The sequence below is a fragment of the Calliopsis andreniformis genome, chromosome 1 (assembly GCF_051401765.1).
Source record: "Calliopsis andreniformis isolate RMS-2024a chromosome 1, iyCalAndr_principal, whole genome shotgun sequence".
NCBI lineage: Eukaryota > Metazoa > Arthropoda > Insecta > Hymenoptera > Andrenidae > Calliopsis > Calliopsis andreniformis.
In genome coordinates this window covers 9088978-9110696 of record NC_135062.1, presented here as the reverse complement: position 1 = coordinate 9110696, position 21719 = coordinate 9088978, and the positions used below count along the sequence as shown (strand labels likewise).

The 21719-nt window shown below is 37.0% G+C and overlaps 2 protein-coding genes across 2 annotated transcripts in view; one reads left to right on the top strand and one right to left on the bottom strand.

Annotated features, from left to right (window-relative positions):
• Nucleotides 1–7622, bottom strand: part of LOC143177540 (uncharacterized) — a 113719-nt gene extending 106097 nt beyond the window's left edge. Inside the window, exon 1 of the mRNA XM_076375514.1 lies at nt 7511–7622. The gene's annotated coding sequence lies outside the window, so the exon portion shown is untranslated. The remainder of the gene's footprint in view (nt 1–7510) is intronic.
• On the top strand, nt 2749–4768 carry LOC143176977 (fatty acyl-CoA reductase wat). Its single transcript, XM_076374677.1, has 7 exons — nt 2749–2919; nt 2988–3233; nt 3339–3484; nt 3570–3869; nt 3948–4223; nt 4302–4559; nt 4638–4768. The coding sequence occupies exons 1-7, from the start codon at nt 2839–2841 to the stop codon at nt 4744–4746; spliced, it is 1416 nt and encodes a 471-aa protein (XP_076230792.1). The 5' UTR covers nt 2749–2838; the 3' UTR covers nt 4747–4768.
• Nucleotides 7623–21719: the final 14097 nt, after the last annotated feature.

The window sequence follows — 21719 nt, the reverse complement described above, 5'->3', positions numbered from 1 at the left end:
GAAAAATTAATTATGTATACTCCAGATTAGCAGCTCAGTTAATTACCATAAAATGGCAAATATTTCATTGACCCTAATATACATCAGCGAAACGTACATTAGCAAACCGTTCTGAGTTGTCTGCATTGCGTAATCGAATGGATAAATGTATAGATGTTATAAAACTATGACAGTCATATTTTCCTTCAAATTAACAAAATATTCATTTAAAAATACGAGTTACTACGAAATTTCATACATGTACCTTGGTTTAAGGAATATTTTATTAGTATATAAGTTCTCCCTTTCGAGATTTTTGCAATGATCTATTAGAAAACAATGTTAAACCTCTGTTCATTTTAATTTTAATTCAGTATTTTATGGAAATATATTATGTTATATAATATTTATTAAAATATATCATAAAATTATCGAAAATATTTTCTAATTATTACTTTATTTTTTGAAATCAACAATTTCACGATTAAAACTGCTTTTCTCATATTATTTTTTGCTATGAGAAACTTCGAAGATACTTCCTATTGTACTACTGTTTAATACTAAGCAGTTTATTAATTACCATAAAGAGGTGGTTAGTGGTCACCTATGCGTGTGTTATGTAGGTATACGTTTGAGGAAATGTTATATCCTTTTAAAGCTATTCGAACAGGGTCGGGACACTCCGCAGTTGAAAATTGTTCGTCATTGAATTCGCATCGGGCGCTCCATCGCCTTCGTCGTCAATTCATAATCGGTAAGTAGTAGCAATACTATTATTTTCGTATTATAATACTCTCTACTATCGTTTTCAGTGGTTCATCAATCATATATTTCAAATTATATTTTTAATTTATATTTCAACGTAAATCTTCGAAACCGAAAATTTTGAGATTGCAATAGTTTGAAAGGTCAGAAGTTTCTAAAAATTTTCTCGGATGAGTAATGCCATTTTATTGTTTCTTACTGTATGCATATTATGCAGAAAACGTACCGTTTTTCCTAATGTTTCTTTCCTGGCTGTTTTGAATATGTAATGTATTGCACTATTCATCATAATAGCTTCTGATTCTGATTCTTTGAATCTTTATATCTATATTTTATTTCTCATATTTCGTGTAATTATTCTACATATTCTATGTTATTGTTATTCCTCTTGGTATAAGGATCGTTCGAGGATAACCAGTTCGCGCGTCAGTGAAAAAGCAAATTTAAAAAAGTAGTTATTTTTGCACTAAATAATCGGCGTTAATTCTAGACGACTTTTGAGTCAAGGATAATCTTTTGAAAGGTGCTCGCGATTGAATGTTTTCGCCGAATACTTACTAGTTTTATATAGTTTTTAAAAAATCACGTATATGCGTGCGTTCAATGAATTACGAATTTCGTAATTTTTATCGAACAATTATTATATTATTTAATTGCGTCTACTGCGTAAATGTAACAGGTATCTGAACAAGATGACATCAGACAAGAATGATGCTTACGTTAATGATATACCCTATCAACGTGATGATTCATGTGATTTAAAAAATGAAAAAAGTAACATCGCCGATTTTTTTGCCCATACTAACGTTTTGGTAACAGGAGGGACAGGTTTTCTGGGTAAACTGCTCATCGAAAAGTTATTGAGGTGCGTCACGAATCCTTTATACATATAGTTATATGTTTCTCTATCATCTGCGAGTCACGCATGAGATGAATATTGATATTAATATTCTAATACAGAAAGCCGAAGAAAATTCATATGTAACATTACTAGTCTTTTCGTTAATAGTTTCTAATATTAATATCGAAACATATGTACTTATTTATATTTCAACTCACAAAAACTAAAGTATTTTAACTCGCAAAACCTAAACAATTAATGCATGTCTCTGTACTAGTTGTTTATACCCAATATTTGTGCTCAAATATAATAGTAATTACTGAACACGATGGCCTAGTTATTGAATAGGAGAGTTATCAAATATGAAATGCAGTATGCAGTTTATTTAAATTTCTATATTAGAAGGTATATTATTCATACAAAAGTACTTCTATTGCTATTAAAAAAATTCGATCGCGATAGAGTTAAATTATTTTGTGTTTTGTAATGTATTTGTATAAAGATTGTGTTTTAACGACGTTAAAAGAAAACTACTGACAATTCCTGTTTTAGAAATCATAACTTAATGAAACCTTTGTTTCATGCGTCATATCCTTCTAATGATTTTAACTGAACATAGTCTTACGTTCAGAGAACAGTTCAAAAGGTACATCCGGTGTTTATAGAATAGGGTAGATATGCTTACGATTTAAATAAATTAATGTTCAAATAAGACGAATAAACGTTTTTGCTAGAAACGATTTAATAAGCAAGAATTGTAAGAAAATTAGAACATAATAATAACATGAAAAAAATTATGCCTGGACAAATAATGTGACAAATATATGAAAAATCCAAAATGGCAATATTTAATTTTCAACATAATTTGGAAAGAAGAATATTGTAATAGTTAAATAACTTTTTTATGTACGAAGTATCTTCTAAAAAATTATGATATATACATGTAAATTCAATGCAGTTTTAAATTATATAAAAGATTAAAACTGTGTTATAAAGTATCTAGTCTGCAATTTCAACAGAATTTTGCAGAATTTATCGTTAGTTTTTTATATACATGCGTAGCTATTTTTTACCGATTGATACGAACAGCAGAAATAAAACCAAATTTCTTCGACATTTGTCAATTTCTATTGTTTAATTAAACAGAAGTGTAAATAGAAAATTTTAAGAATTGCGGGTGTATTGCACTCAGCATATCGGTTCATCATCGTATTTCATTACAATATGTACATATTTATAGATGTTGTCCGGATATGAAGACCTTGTATATGGTAGTAAGGCCAAAAAAAGGGAAAAGCTCACAGGAGCGATTTAAGGAACACTTTGAAGATGCTGTACGTATTATATAAAACGTTAAAATGTATAATTGAATCCTAATAACAGAAAAAATTATTGTTATCAGCCATACGAGAGACTAAGAAAGGAAGACCCGAACCTCATGAGAAAGGTGATAATGATAGAGGGTGATGCGACACAGGAAGACTTTGGTTTGTCACCAGAAAGTAAAAAAATTTTGATGAATACGAACGTCATATTCCACGCTGCTGCTACTGTTCGATTTGACGAGAATCTTCGCGTGGCTGTGAACATCAATGTGAAGAGCACAAAATACTTATTACTGTTTGCGAAACAATTGACAAATTTAAAGGTGAATTTCTAGAAATATTTCCTTTAAGAGTTTCAGTATTTCATGCACGAGGAAACGTGTTAGGAATATTTTATGTTTAAATTGTATTTTAAAATCTACTTGTAGGCGTTTGTACATGTGTCAACAGCATTTTCAAATTGTACACAAGAATGTATTAATGAGATACATTATCCGCCACCTATGGATGGTGATAAGTTAATAACATTATTAGATACTTTGGATGATGAAAGAATTGAAAAACTTGGTCCTATGTAAGTAATACAAAATGTTTAGGTAAAATATTATGAAGAGAAGATAAGGCAGCTGCAACAAATAATATCTTTTTCAATTTTATAGACTGCTTGGAAACACACCTAATACGTACATATTTACTAAAGCAATTGGAGAAAATATTGTACTGAAATACAGTGATGAAATTCCTGCGTGTATTGTTCGACCTTCTATTGTTATATCAACATCCAAAGAGCCAATTACTGGATGGACAAATAATCTGTATGGAGCTACAGGTATAACTATAGGAGCTGCTGTAGGTTTATTACGTACAGTACACTGTATAGAAGAAAAAGCAGCAGAAGTCATACCAGCTGACTATGTAATTGCAAATATTGTAGCTGCTGCTTGGGATGTTGGTAGCAGGTAAATTTTTAATCATACTGTTAGTAAGATATTAAAATTATTAATAATCTTAATAATCTTGATGGATTTACTTTCTAGATTTAAGAAATTAGATAAAAGTGCTAACATATCTGACAATGAAAGAATACCTATTTATAACTCTGTATCTTCTTGTCAAAACCGAATTACATGGGGGACATATATGCACCAAAATGAAGTGCATGGTTTGGAAGTACCTAGTTTACACCTTCTGTGGTATTATTTGCTGATACTTAATAGATACTTGTTTATGCACCATATTTGTGTATTTTTCTTACATTTAATACCAGCAGCTATTGTTGATACATTGGCTTATCTTAGTGGCCGAAAACCCATGTATGTACTTTGTATATGAATCTAATTCATACATGGTGTATTATAGTCAGTTACTAATAATACTTAATATACTTTCAGGCTATTAAATGGCTATAAAAAGATAGCCAAATTTAGTAATGTGATACACTACTTTAGTACACAAGAGTGGCAGTTTTCTAATAAAAATGTAATGGATCTTTGGCAAAAGTGCAATGCTCGTGATCAAGAGATTTTCAACTTCAATATTGCAAATTTGGACTGGGAAGGTTATTTTTATAATCACGTCAGAGGTCTTCGTGTGTACATGTTGAAAGATCCACTCGATACAATTGAAGAATCTAAAGTTAGGTACCAGAGGTATGTTTTATCTATGAGAAACTCTTAATTTTTTATTAATGATTGACTTCATATAATATAATTACTTTTTATTTCCAGGCTGAAATGGGCTCACTACACACTAGTGACGACAGTCTCATTATTACTTTTATGGATGGTGGTATCATTTGTATTATTTCTCTGGTCCTTCTGCCCTTTGTCACATTAACAATTAATAGTATTAGTTTCGTAATCTTCTCTTACGCGAGATAAATCATTTTAAAGCAAATTGTCTTAGAATTAAGCGCCTACTTGTCATACTTGACAGCCGTTGATCTCGCAGGATTAATTTGCTATGCCGCTAAGAGATGCCGCTACTAATCTGTATCTTTCGAATAAAGTACATGTACCTTTTACAACATTTATAAAATCATATTTAATAGTGTCTATATTAGATAAAATTTAAATCTATCACTTTTTTACAAAAAGATAGAAAGATACTTAAAATTATATTTTACAAGAATGCTAAATACGTAAATTATTTATCAAATGTATTTGTTTTATAAATGTACATATAAAGTTGGTTTGTTATATATAGTACATAAAAATTGTATATTTTTTACGGATAAAGTTTTACGTTTATTTACAAATTTAAACATTAAAATTGTAATGTTTTCAAACGAGAGGTAGTCTTTATGATTAACTACGTGTTTCAGTCTATTGTAATTATTATACATCAATAGTTCATATAATAAATATTGGATCGTGTAAGAATTTAACAATATGTAACCAAATTTTGCGAATTTCATATATAAACTCATTGAAAAAAGACACGTGAATTGATTAAATATCAATCATAGACTCTTCTATTTATAGAATTTTTTAAAACTTCAATTGGCTTGTTTACTATTGAAAATTTGTAAGAAAAGCGTAAAATAAGGAAGATCCTAATAACAACCGACCTTTCCAAATCTTTTAAATTAAATAGGGAAGAAACTTGAATCAAAGAAGAAATTTAGTTAAAATTCGACATTGATTTATAAGGAGTTTTTAAAAACTGTTTTCATAAGTGAAAAATAAGTTATCAATCGTAGGAATGGGATTAACGTGTAGGAGCCTCCTATCGAGAGACACAATCGGTTTGGGCCCGCAATCATTTATAGGCGTGACTACAGGTTTGTCTACATGCCGAGCATGTTGGATAAAACCCATTGATTTATAACTCTTCGAAATTCTTGGATGATAGTATCATTAAACATTAAGGATCGATCGACTTTTGTACTTTAATTTTTTTTTTTAACTATTAAATTACGCCAGTTACAAAACTTTGTAATTTAAAAAATTTTACTGATATTGTAATTAGAATCTTTGAGGAATATCGTTTGAACTGAATAAAATAAAATTCGAGAATATGAAAGCACGTTTGACTTCATCCTTATTAAAATAAATAAGTAGAACAGGGACTTAACATACAATAGGATTACGCATCTGCATTATTCCCGCCCAAAATTCTAAAAATCTATTTTATGTCCATTTTATGGCTGCACGTTTTACTACAATTTGGACGTCTTAAAAATATCCGACAGCGTGCGTCTTAAAGACAGACTTCCGAAATTTACGTCCATACGATTTGTTAAAGACCCTACATGAATGTCTTAAAGACTTCCGCTTCTGGACGTCTGAAAGACCTCTATTTTTCGCCCGAACGTCTTATAGACGAAATTTGGACGTTTTATGAATGTCTTTTACAACGACCTAAAGGCATGTTAATTTGTAATTTTGAACGTCTTATGGACACTGGATGTCTTTAAGATGTTCTTAAAACTTCTCTCTACTATACAAGTCACTGAAATAACTAACATCAACTACTAAAACGAAAACTCTTCGTTTAGAATAAAAATCCCCCAAGTTCAAACTTTTCCAAAATAAGTTTCTAATTCAAAAAGATTCCAGCCTGAATTTGAACTTTACGTAATTTGAATTGAACACCACCGACAGTTACTCCTCTTTCACAAGCCGAAGAGACGTAGCTGTCAGTAACTCCAAAAAAAAACTTCTCCAGGCACAATTGAAAAGCAGACCGCTGGAACTCGAGCACCACGAAACGCTCGTTTCGCTAAAAATTCGTTCGAATGACCAAGCCCCCGACAGCAGCTTGCACCGAGCGCTCGCGGGGATGGAGGCCGCTCGGCTCGCTCGCCAGAGTCGAGGATCGCGAGGCGGCCGGCGACTCGGGAAGGCAGTGCACGCCCGACTGCCGACACGAGCGGATGGCGTACCTCGTCGCTCGCGCCACGCTAGCCTCGTGATTTCCCTTCCTGTCAGACACGGTCACCGCCGTCGTACCTTGCGACAAGTCACGCGGTGTATTCAACTCTCCCGCGTTCACGTTCCTCCCGCCGCGTCGCGACGTCGCGTATCGGCGCAACCGACGAGCGGAGCGTAGAAACGGAGCGTAGAAACGGAGCAGCCACGGCAACGCCGAGCAGGAGCGAAAAACAGAGCGCAGAAGGCGCCGAAGGAGCCTCGCGTAAGGTAGTTTTCGGTTCGATCCTCCCCTCTCTCGACTCCCATCGTCATCGCGTTTCGTCGTCGACGGACACTGCGCGCGTCCCGCGCACTCTCGGCCACGTGTGCGCGCACGCACGCACGCAACACACACAGGCGGTCGCGCTGGCGCACGGGCGCCCTCCAAAACTCGTGTGCGCGCGTGCAGCCCCGCCGGAGCCCGCTGACGTTGGTTACCATAGTAGCGCGCGTGGCGATCAGCTGATCGTCGGGACCCGAGCGTGTTCGACCGTCGGCAGTCGGCCAGCAGCGGCTCCGTCCACTCTGTCGTTCCGCGAGCTCTTGTCGCGCGCGGCCCGCGACGACTTCCGTTCCCCTCGCTGAGGCGCGCGATCGCGCGAATTTCGAGCACCGTCGGTGCCCCCGCGGCGAACTCCACGAACGAAAGGAATGACTGGGAGCGTGTAAAGACAGCGTCTACTCACCCGCGGCGATCGTCGGTGGATGATAGATCGATGCTGGGAGGGTTCGGTGACGTCTGCTAGTGCGCCTCCGCGACAGTGTGACGCTACCAGTTTCGGGACGCGGCTCGCGTCGATCTCGAGGTCGATTCCAGAAATGGAGCTTGCCAGAGGAGAATCTGACGAGGTTGGATCCGAGGCTTTACCATGCCCTCTTTGACTGGCCGCGACGCGTCGTGCTGGAAGCATCGAAGGGTTCTCCGTATCGATTCTTCGATTCTGCGAGATCAAAGTTTCCCAGGCTACGTTCAGGGCTTCTCGAAGATTCCATGAGACCGGCACACCTGCGGCGATCGCTGTCTCCAGTACTCTGCATCGCAGAAATCACGCAGGAGCTTGTGCACGCGCGTTGGTTCGCGGAGCAACGATCCACTGTGCGTCACGCAGAAGTGCCGTCAGGTGGTTTCACGAACGTAACCGACCCTCGGCGGCCATCGACGACAGGCCAGAAAACGAGCAGACCGATACCGCGAGGAAGGTTGCTCGCGTAAACATATTTTTCGAGGGACTATCGACAGCGGACACTGGAACCAGTTCGAACGGAAATTCTCGGAAGTTCGCGAGATTTTTAGTTGCTCTGAGTCGGAGTCGACAGCACGAAGGGACAGGACGCGACAGTTGCTGTTTGACTGATCGGAAGGCGGTGTCGCACTGATCGTTCGAAAGAATATCGATATATCGATGCTGCAGGGGCATTGAGGTAATTGGTGCGCAGTGGGCGATGACATTGCGTTTCCCTGCGCATGGAAGCGGCAACGAGGCGCGCGTCGTGTAGAAATCGAGAAGTCGCAAGTGGAAGGATCTTTGTTGGGGATACTCCAGGCTGGTTGCTGCATCTTGGAAACGTCTGAGACGTCCTTGTCATCTGTGGGAGCGTGTTTTGACAATCGTCGGTGGCTGCGACTCGGAGTCGGGTCTCGTCGACTGTGGTAAGCCAATCAGACTCGTGGACGCGTGAAGTGACTTTGTTTTCATTCCGGGACATTCGTCTGTATTGTGATCTTTTTGTTCTCGTTCTGTGCGGTGTTTACGACTGCAGCGTGCACGCGTCGGCGATGTCAAGTCGAAGGATTTTCTCGTGCACGCGGAAACACTGTGATAGCCGATGCCAGCAACGCCATTACTCGGATTAAGTCAAGTGTGAGGAGAACGCGGTTCCTGGAATCGTCTCGAAAGCTTCGGTGAGTACGAAAGACGTCTGTGTTTTTGTTGGAATAAGTCGTTGTTTGGTTGGGCTGTGTTTAACTCTCAAAAGGCGATTGCTTCTGGACGAACGCGGGAGACGAATGCAGGGTGGTTTTGACGCAAAATAGAATTTCTATTGCAAACTAGTTTTGGAGAGGAATTATAGAAAAATGCATTTTGAATATTATATACTGTACTTCTTTTTAGATTTCTGCACACCTGATACATAAATGAGTGTATTTGATGAATACAGGGTGATTTTGACGCAAAATAGAATTTCTATTGCAAATTAGTTTTGGAGAGAAATTATAGAAAAATGCATTGTGAACATCACATACTTTACTTCTTTTTAAATTTCTGCACACCTGATACATGAAAGAGTGTATTTTTTGTATGATTCTTACAAATAAGTCTATTATACTTTTGACATTTTATACTGTATTTTGGGGTCAAAGTGACCCTGCATTCGTCGTACGAAGGTTAAGTGAGCAAAGAACATGACGCGTGTTGGAGATCTCAGAAGTCGATTAGTTTTGAGGTTGTAATAGTCGTCGATTTTTTCCCGCCAGTTTTGGCGTTGTGCGGAAGTCGTACTTCAAATATGGCGGTTCAAGGGATTCGAATTGACGAGGAATTTTTTAAAGTGAAAATGTGAAGCGTAAATACTGTTTTTCTAGTGAAGTTGTGTGAAATGATGAAAAGAATAATATTAACTCTTGGCTGGTACGGTATTGATATTATAGCGTAATAAGTAAGTAACTGTAAAACATTTCAAACACTATGGACAAAACTAGTAATTTCTTTAGATGAACTATGTGAATAAGGTTAGGTACTATGCAGAGCTGGTAAAGTTGCACTTGATACATGTTGACATAATAGTAATTTTTTGTACATAGGGGATTTAGTTAGTAATTATGTCTAGTCTGGCCAATAATATCATGTAGATTCGCATTTTATCCAGACTTACCAACCTCACCAGCTCTGTATATACAGTACTTTCGTTAGACAGTTCTACTCTTTTTCTCAATTTTATTAGTTTACTCCTTTTCACTCCAATAGTGCATCTAGGAGCCAATTAATATAAATTTAGAATCGTTGGAATGTAAAGAATTATGGAATATTTTTTACTAATAATTTCTTCTGATTATTCGTGCAAATAGTTTTACTTGTAAAGTAGAGTTACAAGAGTCCCATTTCAAATTCGCCTATTTTTAACATTATCTTTTTTATGCGACGAGGTATCAGTGAACTCTGTCGGGCGGAATATAGACTCCGGTCAGTTGTTGGAGTCGACGAACCTCTATTGATCTTTACCTCCTGTCTGTGTCTGTCCTCCCTCGCTCTCTATCACACAGGAATGTAAGTCGTATTGTATTTGTGGCGCGGTTACGCATTAAGTTCGTTGATTTGCAATTTTAAGCGTGAAATTTCGGTACAAACCGGTTAATTAACACTGCCGAAAGATTGCGCGACATAAATATTAATGTATCTGCTACATATTGGCGCGATCGAAAATATTTTACGTCGAAATTTACGCGCTGTTTGAAATTAAGCAGTGAAATATCTTATCAGTGATGGTATAATTTTGTCCACTATTTTACGAAATGATTTCCATTCGAAGTATCCACTTAGTATGCGCATGCAATATGCAACAGTTGATTTAAAAATCTATTAATTATTTATACTTCAATATTGTACCTAATGAGCTACAAAATTGTCAAAATTGTAGTTGTTTAATGCTGGCGATTAACTAATGTAGCTTCGATAGTTTTTACATTGTTTTGTATAAATTATAGATTATATAGTATCAACTAAATAGTAGAATAGGATTAGAGGAAAGTACTTAACTACTAACCCTGGCAAAAAGTTTTCGATCAAACGCAACAATATGAAGTTTTAGTTTTTTAAAATCCTTCGACATATGTTTAAATGTCACTAAAGACTACAACATATCTAAATTTGATCGAAATTCGAGATGTTACTCCAAAACGACCCTTAAGAATTCAACCACCACCATCTACCCTCTTGAGCATGCCTTGCACATATTTTTCAAGAAAAGAGCAGAGTTGAGTTGACCATCTCACAGAGACGAAGTCCAAGTGAATAAAAATACATTTAACATATCAGTCAACTAGCATCCCTCAGTAAACACTGCAAGCAAGAAATGGGCCAGCATTTTACACAACATAAAATAGCATATAACTAACGAACCATACGTTTTCAGTCATACATGAATTTGAACTTTTTTCATCGTCTAGATACATAGGACCTATTTTCCAAAAATGTCCCACATGTTTGGAAACATCCTATACTCAAAGAGGGAATTCGTGTGGCAACCCTGATCGTAACCGCCCACCCAGAATAGAGGAAGCCCGTAAAGCGTGAACGTTGCTATAGGATTGTCGTTGCAACCGAAAATGTACGTTTGTCGCTAAGGTGGTCCGTGCTCGTGCACACGTGAATAGACAGCGGGATACGCGTGTAAGCGCACGTACAGGCGAGAAACAGGCCCGTCTTAATTTGCGGTCGCACGTTCCTAATTTGGCTTACCGACGGCCGTGTGCGCCCAACGAATAAACGTTCTGTCGTAGTTGCACGGCATTAGAGGGGGCACGGGAGTAAGGGACACAAAGAGACAGAGAGGACGGTTATTAGTCGCTCGCGGTTATTTCATTTGCGAGCGCATGGTCCACGGTACGGGTTCGTGTAATTGTCAGGTTTACGAGGGCCTCGCCACCGAGGCTTGCGACAAAGCCCCGTCGAAGCGTGGCCAGAAAGTTATGGCCTATGGAAAGTACTGTTAATCGCGCTGGGACGAGGAACTCGTACTGCGGGAATGCATTTTCTTGAAAAGCACCGTGATTGCGGTGCTCAATTAATGGAACTTGCTTTTCTTGCCTTTTCAATCGGGTGTTTGCGCTGTTAGTGATTAAGCTCCAACGAGTAGATACTTCGGCGATTTGAAAACGACAATGTTTCTTTTATTGTAAAATAGTGGTTAGAAGGAGTTTATTAGATATAAGAATCTGAGTATAGATGCACATGACAACATGATTGACAATTTTGTCGATTTGACTAAAGGTAGACTACAGCTTGAACAATCCTTTTTGTATCTAATGGATAAGAAGACGATTGATATATAAAATTCTGTTAAGCCTTGCTCGAATTAGTCAAGTTGAATTCAAGCCTCCTGGATTCAAGTAGCTTGATGCGAAGTCTGTGTTCATACAAGTCAAGTTACTTGGATTCAAGTGGTTGGAACTCAAATGTAACTTGAATTCAAACTGACATGCAAAAATTGTAAAAATGGTGTCGGAACAGGTGATTGATGCTGGTTATTTGGTTACGTATTTTCGATATCTGAGTATGTAGAAATTTGAAAATTTACATTTAAACAATTTGAAAAGCAGGAGTTACTTATAAAAATCGTAGCCATAACTAGGAACTCAAAATATGTAAACTGATAGTTTCGTTAGCTAGAAAGATAAAAAGGTATTTTCGTAATGACCTCGAAAGACATGTTGTAAAATGTAGAATGATAATGTAGGCGTGTGTACAATAGATCGCGTGTAGAGATACACGATGTATTTTATGCTTTATAGTTTCGGAAGCGAAACACGCGCTTCCCCTCCGCGAGTTTACAGACTCCTCGACGACATTCGAATCGTGTGCGTTCCATGTACCTCTATTTACCTACACGTTGAGAGAGGTGAAGTAGCTTGCGGAATTCAAATGAATAAACAGATGTTCGGCTACGGGATAACTGTTAACTGTAGATGTAGAGTTTTTAATCATCATCGCGATCCGCGTGCAATGCTGCTGCATAAAACACCGTTTACTCTTCCATCGTCTTTTGTGCGCTGCACTTGCATTTTTGTTTTCTCATTTTTCTCATCGTGAACAATTATCGCGAGGGTACGGTTTAAACACAAATGACAGGAATAAGTCCGTCGACAGCCATAACCTATAAGTATCGATAGAATATTCGCATAAATTTCATCGAGTAGATGTTTTTTAATATTCAATTTATCGAATAGAATTTATTGAAGATTTACATAGCAGATATTGAGGTGTCGACGAAGTGAAAATTAAGTATGGGATATTAAATTTAATATCTAGAATTAAATAAATTTCTATCTAAATTCCTGCATTCACGTTAGTACAGTGGTTTAGAGTAGTTTTAAAGTGGTTTAGATTTATAATCGCATCATTCTCAGATTGTTCTTACATCGCATGAGGTCTCAGGTAAAATCAAATTTTTTAACGTAAAATGTGGAATATAAGTAGAAGACAGCAAAGTTTTTCCAAAAAGTCATTCACGCCTGCACTTTTTCTGTGTACATATGCAGTGACGTTCGCTCCGTTAGCCTTCCACTTTGCGCGACGGTAGACAAATATCTACACTTCACTGACTTGCGCAATGTTTGAACGCGGTATACTTTAAACAAACTTTATTCCTATTTCCATATATCTGTGATTTTCTGATACTGATTTCGAATCGGGAGAGCTGTAGCAGTGTAACGTAATGTGTAATTATTTTCTATTCTGAACTCGTTATCTACGAACCTATGAAAGATGCTAGACTATAATTACGCTTTGAAATATTAGATCCTATCGTAAATAATGTTGCTGAAGATTATTTTACTTCTAAGATAATTAATACTCTCAGTTATATTTGGAACAGTGATGGAATTGCTTACTACGACTATTTTCCATGGTTTAAATCAGTTTCATATTCTTTTTAAACAAAATTTCTGTTCCTTTTATACTAAGTGTAAAACTATAAATGACACTACTTGTGGAGTAACCTGTGAGATTTCAGAAATTTTAAAAATCAAAGAATTCGGGTACTTAAGTACTTCAGAGTTTGAAAATTGTAGTAGTCTGCGATTTGATAAGCTGAAATTTTGAATATTTGAAAATTTAAGTAATTTAAAAATTCAAATATTTGAAAATTTAAGTGATATAAAAATTCAAATATTTGAAAATTTAAGTGATATAAAAATTCAAATACTTGAAAGTTTAGAAATTAAAAAATTGAAATATTTGAAAATTTGGATAACTGAAGGACTGAAAAAATTAAATAATTGACATTTGAAGAATTGAAACATTGGGGAATTGAAATGTTGGAGAATTGAAATATTGGAGAATTGAAATAATAGAACATTGTGAGTGATATAAAAATTCAAATATTTGAAAATTTAAGTGATATAAAAATTCAAATACTTGAAAGTTTAGAAATTAAAAAATTGAAATATTTGAAAATTTGGATAACTGAAGGACTGAAAAAATTAAATAATTGACATTTGAAGAATTGAAACATTGGGGAATTGAAATAGCGGAGAATTGAAATAGCGGAGAATTGAAATAGCGGAGAATTGAAATAGCGGAGAATTGAAATATTGGAGAATTGAAATAGTGGAGAATTGAAATAGTGGAGAATTGAAATATTGGAGAATTGAAATAGTGGAGAATTGAAATAGTGGAGAATTGAAATATCGAAGAATTGAAATATTGAAACATTAAATTACTGTAATATTAGAAAATTGAAAAATTGAACATAAAAGACTGAGAACTTGAAAATGTGAAACTGCTTTCACGTAGAAAATAAAGAACAAGTGTTTCAACTATCGTACATAACTGCTCCGTAAAATCCTGGTGAAAATCGCAACAACTTTCAAACACTTTACCCATGTCTCACTTATATTTCGGGGTACAACAGTTCCGTCTTCCGGGTCTGGTGTCCAGTCGCTACTTCACCAGACAAGAATCCATATGGTGCAGTGGAGAGAACACACCTTAACCCAATCAGCCGTTCCATCGACTAGACTCCTATCTTGTTGGCTGTCAGATTGTTGACACAGCCAGTGACACGTTTAATAGGATTATTTATGCTCCTAAAGGCGCTTAAATGGTCCCACGTCCGTATCGGCTTCATCTACCTGACGGCGCGTAGCATAATTATGTCGACACGGTTTGCGTATCGGGCCTCGCCGAGCCAAGTGACAACGCCTAGACGTCCCTGATTTTGTCTTCGCTCGACTTCCGACATACAGCGAGACATTTTAATCGCCCACGAACGCGCCCGACCGCGGGAATATGTGCTCTGCAACTTGTCCCGATGATTATTAACACGATTATCTCGCGCCGTCGCCCAAGGAAGAACGAATGGGAATTAATCTGGAGAAAAACACTAGAGACCACGTTCGTTCTTCACCTTGGAACGACGGCGCGATTTTTTCCGCGTTAGCGATAACGACATACTCAGGTGGTTTAATAGAATTTGTTTGCATTCCTGTACTCTTATCGTTCAGTGTTCTCTTTGAGTCCTAGTCGTACTTCTCTAGGAGTAATTTAGTCTTCGTTAAAAGCATCGAAATAGAAAGTTACGTAAGGTTTAGTTGTCAGGCTATTTTTTAAGAGTTAGAAAGTTTCTGAGGATAAGTTTTTTTATGTACTAGAGAAATTTGAAATAGGAGTGGGACTAACTTTTCGTAATTTTCAATGAAGTAGTTCGAAATGTATAGAGCTTGTTTCTTGCTACTATTTTCTATACCAAAAAAACTAATCAATTGATTGTTCAATTTGAATTCATAAAAGCAAGAAAAGTACACAAAATCAATAAAAATACTGATTTTTCAGTGTTTTACGACTTTCCAAAAGATCTTTTGATCAAGTTGAGAAATACTAAAAAAATTCTGTCTATATCTGATTCAGGTGGTTATGCGCGTCCAAGTTTTACAAATTACACATTTTATGTGCCTCCATTAGCGTCGTTCTTGCCATTGAACTTAATAAGCTTCAGTTTACACGCATCCTTTGTTAGAAATTGTAGATATTACGGAGTATTTACATCTTAATAAATTGCGCGAATTAGTTCGGTACGAAAAGAACCGTGTTCCAGTTGGTCCGTGTTCGAGTAACGATAGTTAATTAATTTGCACGTGGGTGAATATTCCTCGGTGTCTGTGCGTGTCTAAATAATGCGCTTGTACATTCGTGTTCTTAATTGTTGATATCTAATTCATCTTGTACCGCGATACCCAATCTACCTACGATCTCGTTGTACTTACGTTCCGCCGCGTGTCCATGTGTGCCAGCACGCGTGCACGTGTATGCGTGTAGATGGGCTCGAGGTAATTTGCGGTTTTGAGACGAGGCTGGATTCAGCCGGATAATGACCCGACGCTGCTCGTAACGTTAATTGCACTCGTTTCAGTCTTTTGCACAAAGCATCATTCCCTGTTGTCGTTGTCGTTTGCTGTTGCTGTTTAGGGCCCAGACCTTCGAACGCTTGCCGCGAACTCGAACGCAACGCAACCCCGCGCTTACAACCATTTTAATGGGACATAAAAAATTTACGCACCTATGAATCCTGCTGAGCGTCTTGACGTAAGGACTAGTCGCGTTTTAGGAACAGTTAACATCCAGAACATTGTATTACAGTAGGAGCATGGGTGAAACTAGCTGATTATATCAGGGTCTACTGGAAGACTCGTTTAGTGTCATGCTTGATGCTTGTGATATTTAAAATTTGTGCAATGTGGAGGTCAGAGGGTGTTTGGTGAAACTTGTTATTTTAGAGCAAATATTGATTGTCTTTGATTAAGTCTACTTACTGGATAGGATTTAAATTCTGATAATCAGACATTTTTTTGATATTCTTTTGTTTTATGTAGATATCATCACTAAGATATCATCACTCAGATAGAAATCACTAATAGCGTCAAGTACAATCTATAGTGTTGATGGAAAATAAATAAAACAAAGAATAATTCCGATATAATAGATGTCATTATTTTAAATTTTATTAAATTTGTGATTGTGATTCTTCTTTTTATAAGTATTCTACTTAACATAATTAATACTCGATAATTCTTCACAAAAAATCTGTTAATGATAACTAGATAAAGGTTTACTAGTTATTAAATTGAAAGCATGATTGTTTATCGCAGATTGATTTCTTGAGATAAAGTAACTCTGCAGCGAATAGTTGATATCAAAGCATCCAATAATTATTACTGAACGGTTCATTCACGATCCAACTAAAAATAATAATAAATTAACTGCTAGTATATTAGCAATTAATCAAATTGATAAAGCTACATATTGTTTTCTTTTCTTCTCAATACAGTTCCTATCAGGGCATTAAATCCTATATAACACTTATATACTGTGCTTTTAATAACAGTTCTCATACGTTTCTCCAGCACATTGAGAAAATGTTAATATCGCGAACGCACGGTGCAGCCTTGCCTTGATTAACCGTTTAATTAATAATTAGCTTTGACGCGTTGCCGCCGTTTGACGAGTTTCACTTTGGAACAGTGGAAAACTCGGTGCTCGTATCTCAAAGGCAATAGGGAACGAGAGAAAAATTGAGTTTTCGGTAGCCCCGAAAATTCAATTCACTCTATAAACAATGGAACAAAATACACCTTGCCAAGGGAACGAAGGATGCGTTGCGCCAGCGAGTGAAAAATGGAGAACCGCTGCTGGCGATATAACCCGATATAAGCATGGATCACAGGCGACAACCGCTCATTAGCATACAATACGGGCTAATGGGATCGCACGCTGACGGCTACCGTTCAATACCACGTCTGCACGTACCTCTACTCTCCCTTTCCAGGGGAGGGGGGCAATGTCAATGATATTGAGATTGTTTCACGATTCTGATTAATTTTTGTCCTCTTAGCGATTTCGGGGTTGTTCTTTTGGAGACATCTGAGAGATGAATTGGTCTGATAAGATATAAATTATAAATGTTTGTTATAGTTGTGAAAAGTGTTTGAGTGTATCGCTAACTGTCTTAGAAAGCGAGTTTTTTATGTAGTTAGGGTATCATTCAGGTTTCTTATTTTAGTTGTTTATTCTATGAAATATGTTATTGTAGTTTCATCTAGGTGTTTGTATTAGATATGAGTGATTGAGCTTTTAAATATGTAATAAATTATCTATATCAAATTATGAATACTTATTAATTTATAAGTAATTTTGTGTTAGTTTATTTGGAGAAACAAAGTTTATATATGATACAATCTTTAAATTAGAAAATTCATTCTGAATTACCTTTTATGATTAACATCGTGAAAAATAGAAGATTAGAGAATTAGGTATTAAAAATACACTTTAGTTTCAAATTTGCTTCTTAATCTATTAATCCATATCCTTCAATACTTTTCTATCACAAATCTAATGTTGGAGTGAATAAGAAAACGTATCACCTATGCATACGAATTTTCAAAATAGTATATTCCTTCTGAACAAATTTCCATTACTAAAAGTTTAGCCAGTATTTCACCTTTCTTCTTATCACTGATCTAACATTAACCCGAGCAAAGAGACCGAAATCGTCTCTCAGGATTTGTAGTCCAACGAATGATTTACGACCACCACATCACGCCGCAAGTGATATTCATAATCCAACAGTAGCTACGCACATTTTTTAGTAAACAGATAAAAGAATAATAGATCGTCACGAGACCATCAATTGTATGGTACAGCATACATCATGGTACACATCAATTAATATGTATTTCAAGGCAAGAAAAAGTTAAAAGATCGTCAACCTCACTTGAAAAGATATATCACTCAAGTAATATAACACGTTCACATTGCTCAAACTACCCCAAATCACGTGAGTGTATTCAAGCCACTCGAATTCAACTTAACTAATATGAACGTGCCTAGACGAAATAGAAACCCGAAGGGATGTTTTAAACCAAGTAAAGTATCAGCTTAACACTGGTCAAGCTGCTTCAAATCACCCACATTCAAGCTGCATGAATTCCAGTAATTTGCCTAATCTGAACAAGGCTTAAGCGTCAACGAAAGCACTTCGCGTGTATCGAAAGGGAAACCGTCGTTGGCGAACAAAAGTCTGACGGTTAATTCGAATGACTAATGCTTGTATCAGTTCCATCTGTTTTCCCCCTGCGACGTCGCTTTTGCCCCCGGTTCCTTTGTCCATTAATAAAATTCGTTATCTCCGCGGTGTTATCTAGCGAGCAGGGAGCCGAGGTGCGCGCATGTAACTGAAAATTGCCGTGACTAACGTGTAATAACACATCGAATTACGTATGACGTTGTAACACACCGCGGGTGGCTCTGTCGGAACGCGTACGTATCGCGGCTCGACAGATAAAGCTGACGCGAATCGTTACCTCGCTCTGCCATTGTACCACCGATCGTCCGTTTACACGTCATCGCGTTATAGTTGTGACCACGGGGGCACGTTATTATTGCTCGGACCGCGGCGAGTGCGCGCTGAATAGGCGGTTTTAGTGCGGGGCAGTAAAAGACGCGGGGAGCTGTTGGGTTATAGCCTCCCTCTGAGCAGCTTCTACCGTCGCGACGCCACGGTTTCCCTCGGTCGTGGCATCATTATCGTTCAGTCCCTCTCTTGGCCGCGGATTCTTGAGATAATGCGATACGCCGCGTGGATTTTCGAGCGGCTGTTGTTTCGCCAAGCGCGAGTGCTACTGACAGTGAAAACTGTTGAGGAAGGTGGGAGTTGTCGTTGTGTTAGGGAAATGTCTGTTCAACCTTTTGGTACATGGGTGAAAAATATATAATACGCTGGTATAAGGGTAGAGTCTCAGGGGACCACCGTTTTGTCTATTTCTTATTAATAAATACAGTCTCATTAGGATCGTCTGATATGTACTTTCATCGAGGGTGTTCTAGAACTGGTGGTGCAAGCGGACAGGGGGTGATTCTACGTGAAAAAATAAGTTAAAAATATGGAATAATTCTTTTTAATGTCGTGCTTCATTTTCGAGAAAATTGAGCTTGATTTTGTTCGGGTGGAAGCGGGCAGAAGTGCACTTTTGGGTGTTTGAAGAATACACAGAGTAAGAGGGATACTTAGTCTCACCACTGACTGTCTCTGTGGTAAGCTAGAAGCATTCCTCTTTCCCTGTTTACCCTTCAAACGCTTAAAATTGTAGTTTCGGTGCACTTGTACTCGGTTAAAATTCAAAATCAATTTCTCGAAAATGAAGCGTGATATTAAAAATTTTTATTTTATATTTTCGTCTTATTTTTTCATATACAGGGTGTCCCAAACTAATTGCGGGAGCCGGAAATGGGAGATTCCTGGGGTGAATCCAAACAACATTTTCCTTTGCAAAAATGTCCTCCGAAGCTTTGTTAACAAGTTATTAACGAAAAACCTCGACCAATCAGAGAGCACGAATAGCGAGTGTAGAATCACTCGTTTTCCGAGTGTACCACAAGTTCTGGGACTGGAGGTGGAAATTTACGTCTGTTTTACTTGTATCACTAAATACATATAGCTAATTTTGAAACAAACCACGCTGTTCCTTAAAGTTAAGTTATATTTTTTCTCATTTTAACTATGTAGATATTCTATTTAAATCATGTTGCAACCAGAATGATTATTTCCTAAGTTATAGCGAGAATATAAATTCACTGATGAAAGATTGCACATCGTTTAACAGCACATGATCAGCGTCAGACCAACATCAATATATTTACATTAGAACGTACTGATGAAATGTCAATGTGTTCACTTATCTATGACAGTTCAAAAGGGACCTGTTTTATAGATAAGTAGATGCATTTATATTTTATACTTAAACTACATACCGTAATGTATGTACGAATTATTTTCATTGAATTTAAACATTTATACGAGTCAAAGTGTACGCTCAGTAAATCCTGATATTTGGAGTTTACATAGATAAATGATGAATGAGACCGTAGTTTTTGTTTTGAGAATCTTTCGCATTCAGTCCTCTATTATCTTCTTACTTCAATTTACTATTTTATTTACTCACGTTTCATCTAAAGAAATTCAAAAGAAATCTTGAACACTTAATTTTATACAATTTTCATACAAATCATTACCCTTAGCATTCGAAAACAAAACCACTCAATTCAATGAGAAATGCAGAGTCATACTTTTCAAACTATTCAAACGTTTTTGTTTATAAAGACGTTTAATCTCTCGAACCGTTAGCCAACATTCAAAACAGATCATAGTAGATGATTCACTTGCAATATCATTTATCAAAAATCCTACTACGCTCCATAGACAGTGGATCGCTTGCAACTCTCGACGCGGTAAAAACATCAATAGATCGGTGGTAAAATAAAATGAAACGAACGCTTATATACCGTAGTCAGTGGCGGTCGGCGCAGAGTGTAGAAGCAAGTGGCTGTCGATAATGAGGAACTCGATAAAAAGCGAGTGGAACGTTTCGTCTCAATTGATGTACGTCCCGTCATAATTGATACTCTGACGTCGTAGCGCCAGCTCGGTAGGTTGCGGTTAAAGTGCCTCGGATTACGTCTAATGAGACGTTGCTTTTTGACTCAACAAAAGGCGATTACGAATTCGTTTATCCCGAGAAAACCGACCATTTGCTGGCGCGTTCCTTTCACTTTATCAGGAAAAATTAGCGTGCACCTCGGCACTGCGTACAGCGGAGATTTTTAAAAGGAAAGCGGGCTTTCTAATACTGCTCGAAACTAATCGTGCATGTAGGTCGGTGGTTTCTTCTTTTCTCGTTCAGCCTCTCTAAAGATTTTGGTTAATTCTGGAATCTGTAGACAAGATTCAGAAAAATTGAATTTAAAATATTGAGATTAATGGAAGTAGATGGGGGAGACCAGGGACAAAGGTAACAATTTGGGTTTTTGGTTCTGTCACTTCTAAGTTTCATAGAATTTTTATAAATGTTGTACAGGACAGTAAACCTACATCATTAGACAACATTAATCAAATAAAAACACTGGCAATATATTAGACCAATTTTTTTAAATGAATCTTTCTAAAACTTTTTAAATAAACCTTTTGCTAATGCTATTTGTAAAATACTAGGTATAGTTATTAAACAGTTTTGAAGATATGAGGAATTAAAGTAACTTTTCTGGAAGAAGTACAAAAGGACAAGTGCAAGTGTGGTAAGCAATCATTTATTGCATGTTCTTAGTGCAGATAAAAAAGATAGAAGGAACA